Source organism: Solanum tuberosum, unplaced genomic scaffold, assembly GCF_000226075.1.
Source record: "Solanum tuberosum cultivar DM 1-3 516 R44 unplaced genomic scaffold, SolTub_3.0 scf00522, whole genome shotgun sequence".
Lineage (NCBI taxonomy): Eukaryota > Viridiplantae > Streptophyta > Magnoliopsida > Solanales > Solanaceae > Solanum > Solanum tuberosum.
In genome coordinates this window covers 160,108-167,578 of record NW_006239440.1, presented here as the reverse complement: position 1 = coordinate 167,578, position 7,471 = coordinate 160,108, and the positions used below count along the sequence as shown (strand labels likewise).

The 7,471-nt window shown below is 29.3% G+C and overlaps 1 protein-coding gene and 1 long non-coding RNA gene across 2 annotated transcripts in view; both read right to left on the bottom strand.

The window, feature by feature from the left end:
- Positions 1-893, bottom strand: part of LOC102579942 (uncharacterized) — a 4,333-nt gene extending 3,440 nt beyond the window's left edge. Inside the window, exon 1 of the long non-coding RNA XR_001472052.1 lies at positions 626-893. This is a non-coding gene — a long non-coding RNA (uncharacterized lncRNA). The remainder of the gene's footprint in view (positions 1-625) is intronic.
- A 2,558-nt stretch (positions 894-3,451) lies between these two features.
- LOC102579616 (SPX domain-containing protein 1-like) lies at positions 3,452-5,063 on the bottom strand. The gene is made up of 3 exons (XM_006364874.2): positions 4,694-5,063; positions 4,482-4,608; positions 3,452-4,077 (listed from the first exon to the last, which is right to left on the bottom strand). The coding sequence occupies exons 1-3, from the start codon at positions 4,952-4,954 to the stop codon at positions 3,665-3,667; spliced, it is 801 nt and encodes a 266-aa protein (XP_006364936.1). The 5' UTR covers positions 4,955-5,063; the 3' UTR covers positions 3,452-3,664.
- Between the last annotated feature and the right edge of the window lie 2,408 nt (positions 5,064-7,471).

Sequence of the window (7,471 nt, the reverse complement as noted above, 5' to 3'; positions counted from 1 at the left end):
TGTGATGCTTTAGCTATATGAGTGTCTCAATACTAAAGATGAAGGCTTTGTTATACCATTAAACACGAGCACAAGAGAACATAGAAATTTGAATTATCCATAATCTAAGAGAGAGATAATTTTAAGAAAATAGAAGATAGAACAAAACACACAGTTATTAATTTTTTTATCAATTCATATTTTTGGAACGACCGAGGGTTGTAATATCTAATTAAGAAAGTGAACAGAAGCCATCTTTGAATATTTCAAAAGGATTGATTAAGAGCAAGAAAAAAGAAAACGACCTAGGGTTGTAATATCCAATTAAGAAAGTGAACAGAAGCCATCTTTGAATATTTCAAAAGGATTGATTAAGAGCAAGAAAAAAGAAAACGACCTAGGGTTGTAATATCCAATTAAGAAAGTGAACAGAAGCCATCTTTGAATATTTCAAAAGGATTGATTAAGAGCAAGAAAAAAGAAAACGACCTAGGGTTGTAATATCCAATTAAGAAAGTGAACAGAAGCCATCTTTGAATATTTGAAAAGGACTGATTAAGAGCAAGAAAAAAGAAATGGTCACTCAAAATTGAAAATTGAAAAATTTAATCGAAGAGATTTAAGCAAAAATGCGAATAGAACATACCTGGAAACACTCAATGTCTTAAACCTTTAGTCTTGAAAATCTAAGAAAACTGATGCAAATGAGATATTTATTTATTTTCATTGGAAGAGTGGAGAAAGATGTAGATGCTTCTAGAGTATAAAAAAAATACAGCCTTGGTTTGAGCATAAGTGCACGGATATCAACAAATTTTAGTACAGTAGTTATAATTTGCCCTTGTATATTTGATTTAATATCCCTTTTGCCACTGGTCGTTGGTCGTCTTCACCTTTCTATAGAATATAAATATATATATTAAGGTTTCTGTGTTTAGAAATTATTCATTAGTCAATGATATTAAATCACTATATGTATACGGTTTGTGTTTGCCTAATCTTTTATAAATTTACATCTTGAATCTTCATTTTTTTCAGTAAAAAAAAATGGATGATCAAAACTCCATCAAAGAGAATTACTATAGGTATATCATTGCATGGCAATTTTTTTGACGATCCACCATTTTTCCTTTGGATTTAACACAAGATTTTGGGGTGATTGCAAGGTCAATTGCAAAATCTAGATCAATTGAAGGGAAGGGGTCGATTCAAGAGTTTAGATCCAAGCATAGATATGACCCAATTGTTAAGCAACAAATTGTCAAATCAAGAGTTTAGATCCAATTAAAGAAAATTGCTTCTAATAGCAATGAATCCAAAACATATGATGATGTCGTTTTTGGTTTATTGAACAAAATGAATTTGAAGAATTCCAGATATTTGTATAAACCTTATTAGTATATATTTTTGTATTTGTATATTTCGTTCTTATATTGTACTTATCTATACATATTTGTGTATATACAAAATTTCATTACTGTTGATTGGTTCTATATTGTTTTGTTTGTATATTTTATTTTCATGTATATTATCACCCACAATACCTTATACAAATTCAATGTATTATTTTCAACATTTATACACAACTGATTATTTATCTATTTTAATGATTTATATACATATACAAATAATTGTATATAATATGTTCACTTGTATAAATGTCGGAATTAACTATGTTAACGATCTTTTTTTTTAAAAAAAAGTAAACTTATTTTTGGACATACTTTTTTAGGGTATTAGATTTCTACTCAAAGAAGCACCCCAAGAATGCTCCACACATGCGGTGTTATATAAATAATGATTTATATACATATACATATATCATATACATATACAATTCATCCACTCAATAATAATACATATATGTATACAAATACATATAATTAATCTATATACGAAGAAAAAAGAGATAAAGTGACACTTAAAGTTGTTCCGAATTTTTAAAGAGACACCTTAACTATGCAAGCGTCCTATTACCCCCCTAAAGCATCCTGAACTGATATTATTTCATTAGTTTTGTCCACCTGGCATAGAGAGTGTATCCACACTCTTAAAGAGCGTGAACAGACTAAAATAACGAATATAATTTTATTTTTACAAGTATTTTTCTATAAAATATATTTTCTTGTTTTTCTTATTATTTTAACTTTTTTTCCTTATTATTTTTTCTTTTTCTTTCTTCCTTCTTCTTCAAAAATTCAATGCCATCTCTATTGAAGCTTCTCACTTTCAATGTCACTTTTTACCACAACTCCACCTCCCTTTTTTACTACTATTTGTTTAACTCTCTTCAATTTTAAAATTATATCTAAATATTTATTACATTTCGAACAATTTGATAAACCCATTAAATTTCAAGATGATTAGCAGGTATTATTTAATTTTTTTTATCCAAATTTCAATTAAGCTTTTTCAATTTTCGGAGAATTCATTGAACGGTCTAATATTTCTATTGATGTTCTTTATATGTTCTTGGTATTCATAAGGAAGAAGAAACAAAAAAAAGAAAGTACATTTGATCCAAAAACCACAATTGAAAAGTGTTAAAAAGTTGTTTGGGGTGTAAAAAATGGTTTTTCAAAATCGGAGTTAAAAAATAATGGCATGGATGAGCCTCTTCTTAAATGGTAATGACATAGATGATCCAAATTTTTAATTGATGATATAAATAAGTCTTTTCTGAAAGTTCTATGACATATTTAAGCCTTTACATACCATAAACATGACTAAATGCGGATATAAAACAATTGATACATTTTAAGCAACAAATAACAAATCATGTTTTTCGGCAAATAAGGACGACTAAAATGTCTTTAAAACTCACTACAAAAAGTTCTAAATAAAAAAAATATTTACACGTAGGCTAAGTTGCGTACACGCTTCACTTTCGAGGGCTCATATGTAGGATTCTCTGATTTACACTACTTTTTAAGAATCCGACACGCACTCATTGACCTTTTTAAAGAGCCCAAGCAACATAGCATGTAGGACGAAGACCAAAATAGTATTAAGAGGGAGTTAGAGATTTTATTGAGGAAAGATTATTTTCCAAATTGCAAAAATTATCAGGGATAAAATACTAATGAAACTAAAAAGTGTTTATACGCTTAAAATTGTTAATTCGAATGTGAACAACTTATGATTTTGCATATATTTGGCATTTTTTTTTTATAATCGTAGTGTTTAGACAATTTTCGCGCACTCTATCCACCAAGACTAAGACAAATAAAAAGAACCACCTGATGTTTTTTGTTTTCGCTGAAATTTAAACCTATAACCTCATGGCTCTCACTCAGTTCATTGACCGACACCTTAGGTGCCTATATTTAGCATATTAGTGTGTACCAAACACTTGCCAAGAAGTTTATCTGAGCTGGTGAACCTCATAATCTTTACCCAAACATCAAAGTCTGCCTCCAATACTAATGTACATACATACATACAGTCCACAACCTTTAAAACTATATCAGCATTAGCTCAACTTAAAAATTCCTTGAGCCAAAAACAATGGACTACAAATTGGAACGTGTATATATATATATATATATTTATCAGTTACATGATGCATCAGAAATCTGAAGCTATATATGAGCTGTAAGGTAATGTAGTCGCAGCAACTGCACTCACTGCTTCTTCTTGGCAAAAAGGGGAAAAAAAAGAGTATATCAAGAGACATGAGTAACCCCTACTTTGCTTCTTGTATGACCACTGGAGCATTTTTCCATACATTGTCGAGCGCGTTGGTGTTCATTGGTGGCAAAGAGAACATGCTGACAGTTGAACTTCTGCTACGCATCTCCTGCAAGACTCTGAGTGCTGAATAGGTAAGTCTCAAGTACATGTTCTCCATATTCTTTATCTCTGCAAGGTCTTGAGGAACTTTGACTGGCCTTTCTCCGCCACTACCTCCTCCCCCTGCTCCTGCTACTTTGAGTGGCTCAGTTTGGTATAAAAGGCTAAGAAGTGTATCACACTCCTTCACTAGTTTATTTAGAACCTCAGTTTCGAAGAATGGCTCTGCGAGCACCTTTTGGATAAAAGGCAATCGAAGAAGCTCCCCACTGAGTTTGTCATATTTCTTTAAAATCTTCACAACTCCTGTGAAGAGCAAAAGCAAAAATATAAATTCATTACAGCCATATGGGAAAAGCTATACGAATGATATCAGCAGGTAGTGGAGGACAGGACAAACGTGAAGAGGAAAAGACATCCATACTTGTACATATGCCACAAAGAGGTGACTGATCAGATGTCTATATGCAATTATGTTGTAAAATTTAGCATTGAAAATCCATTACTTCGTTTTTGGGGGTTGCCACCAATTTGGATTCGCACCCCATTCCTATTAAGAATGAATTTTCTATACCCTCAGATCTAACCCTATACATGTAATTAAGGGAGGAACAATGCATCCACTGCCCCACATGTTTCAGTTGATTAATCTGGCTATGAATTAAGTTGAGGTTGCTGATAGAACTCAATTGAAGAGAAGGGATTCCCACCTGTATAGTTAAGAGCACTGTAATTCTCCAATAAAACCATTTCTCCATGAAGATCGACAATGTCCCTACCTAATCTATTCACCTCTACATTTGACTTTCTCATCTCAGCTACCCTTTCTTTCAATACCTGACAAGATTAGAAAGACTATAATAGTTAATCATTCATGTGATTGAGTTTAACAAGACAAAACAAAACAGTAAGGGATACGGACCTTAAGGTGAATGATGTAGTCCTCTTCTTTCTCGACAAAGAAACTGTTAAACTTATCAATCTCCTCTTCTAACAGCTTCACAAAATCATTCACCTCCTTGGTAACCTCATCATTATTCAACCTCTGCCTTTTCATAGGTCTAGCATCCTGAGGATAAATCAATTTCAATTCTTTCTTCAGATCTTTGTAACACAAGAATTTGTCTTGCCATTCAGGCAATGTTTCCTCTATGTGACTCTTCAATATTTTCCAAAACTTCATCTCCACACAATACAATACAATACAGAGTTTTTTCTTTCTTTCAATAGGAGTATATACTTATAAGATTGCAAAAAATGGAGAAGGAAAACAGAGAAAATAAAAGTATATAAAAAGGAAGACGGAAGAATATTCGAAGCATGAATTCCAGTGGTTTAGGGGAATTTGGCATATTTAAAAGGAATATCCAAATAGGATATCCTCACTTTCGGTGCTTATTAGATGCTCTTTGTTTTCACCGTTTATATTCAACCTCTCTTTCCTACCAATTATTTATTATTTGTAATTAAAATCCACTTCTATATTCTATTACTGGTAAGAAATAATCTCCTATTTTCCAATATTTATTCACACTTATTTTTTTTTAATATAAGCAGATTGAAGAATTTTAATTTTTTTGTCTTAAATAAGTTTTATATATATTTATAAATATTGTTATTATGGTAGATTTTTAGTTGTATTGATTTAAATTTTAGTTGTCACTGATTACTTGTCCATTTTGACTAATCAATAAAGGACAAAAAAAAATAACTATTATACCCTCAATTAATTACTTTGAAAAAGGTAGAATTTTTTTGAAAATCTTAAATTTTTAATTCACTCATTTCATAATTAATAGGGTAAAATGATAAACTCACTATGTCAATCATAGTTTTCTTAATATGTGTGTCAATTCAAAAGTGGACAAGTAATTAGGGACAAATGGAGTATATAAGATGCATGAGAAGGACTACCAATGATATTTTAGTAATTTTAACATCATTTAAGGAAAAAATAATAATTGTATAATTAATGGTCAAAATGAAAATCTAGAAGAATCCATACATGTCTTTACTTTTGTTATGGACCCATAAAGATATTTTTGTAATTGTGTTAAAATAAAGAGTTTCTATTGGTTAACTTCTTAAAAACAATAATAAATGCTAAACTCGTTTTGACATGTTTTAGAAAGAAAATTTTGAACTAATTTAAATAAAATGTGTTTGAATAGTTAATATTTTGTTTCTAAAAATACTTTTAAGAATTATTACGTAGACATATTTTTAATATTATGTTACTACATAATATGACCACTACTAAAATTTGTATCTTGGTTATTAAAATAGGCTTCAAAATGATGTATCAATGTTTGACTATCAATAAATTAATAATTTGATAAAGTATTCCATGAAAGATTAAAAAATATTAATTTTTCATTTTTATATAAGATATTTTCTTAATATCAAATATGACAAACAATTTAACAGAGAAAATTTGAAAAAAGAGAGTATAAAATTCAAATTCTAAGAAATATCAAAATACAAACTAAAGAAAAATGAAAAAATACAAACTAAAGAAAAACGAGGATTTAAAATAATAAAGAAGAACAACAAAAGAAAATGTCAATAGAAAATGACTTTGTTGAAAAATGAGGAGTTAAGAAAATAAAGAAGAACAACAAAAGAAAATGTCAATAGAAAATGACTTTGTTGAAAAATATAGAGGAAGAAAAAAATTTAAAATAAATAAATTAGGGAAAAACAACCTTAAAAAGAAAAACAAGTAAATTGATTATTTTGTGGGGGTAAGATTTAGAGTTTTCTTTTACGGCATGATATTTAGAGTGTAGTATCAAAAACTTTTATTAATGTAATTTAAAATTTAAAATTAAGATAATTGTTATTTTATTTAGATATAAAGTTGCTTTCGTGATTGTTTTTATTGTTGTGGAGTTAGAAATCAATTTTAACTAAATACTTTCAATATTAAAATAAAAATAAATAGAAGTATTTCTATTTAACGAAGACAACAATAAAATGTATCACAAAATTCATTGACAAAGCAAACTACAAATAAATTATACTTAAGCTGAAACAATAGAGATTTGAAAGGCTTTGAATCGATCTTTACGAATTGGTTGATCAATGATTAGTATTTACGAATTGGTTTATGGTGCAAATATTACAAAAAGAAGATAACAACATTGTGGAAAATAGATATCACTTGCGAAAATATATAAAGATCGATGAACTTTTTCAAAGATATCAACATTTTATATATTCCTCGAACACGAAATGTTTTAACTCATAATCTAACATAATTCTCTATTTCCTTTGCTACATAGAACTTCTTGAAATTCAACTTTCTCAATTTGGGTTGTAAACGACACATTTATATTGTATGAACATTTGAAACAGATTATTAAGTTATATATTGAAGTTGTTTACTGAAAAAAATAGTATAAATACAGAAATTTCATACATATGGGGGGCTAATTACATCTTATCCTAGAAATTTCCTCAATTACAAAAATCTTGAATTTTTCATTGCTATCGAATACTTTTCTTGGTTGTGCAATACATCACAAATGATACATTACTTCATGGGAAAGATGTATCCGAGAGGGGATAGGTATGTATCCGAGAGGGGATAGGTATGTATCCGAGAGGGGATAGGTATGTATCCGAGAGGGAATATGGATGTATCCAAAAGAAGATTTTTGTATTTTTTTTAATGATAGAAAGTTTAGAAATTACGATA

Excerpts from the sequence above, each read along its gene's own strand:
- LOC102579616 (XM_006364874.2), bottom strand. The coding sequence starts at position 4,954 with ATGAAGTTTTGGAAAATATTGAAGAGTCACATAGAGGAAACATTGCCT. Across the intron at positions 4,609-4,693 it reads ACTACATCATTCACCTTAAG|GTATTGAAAGAAAGGGTAGC; the intron begins GTCCGTATCCCT and ends TAATCTTGTCAG. Across the intron at positions 4,078-4,481 it reads CAGTGCTCTTAACTATACAG|GAGTTGTGAAGATTTTAAAG; the intron begins GTGGGAATCCCT and ends TGCTCTTCACAG.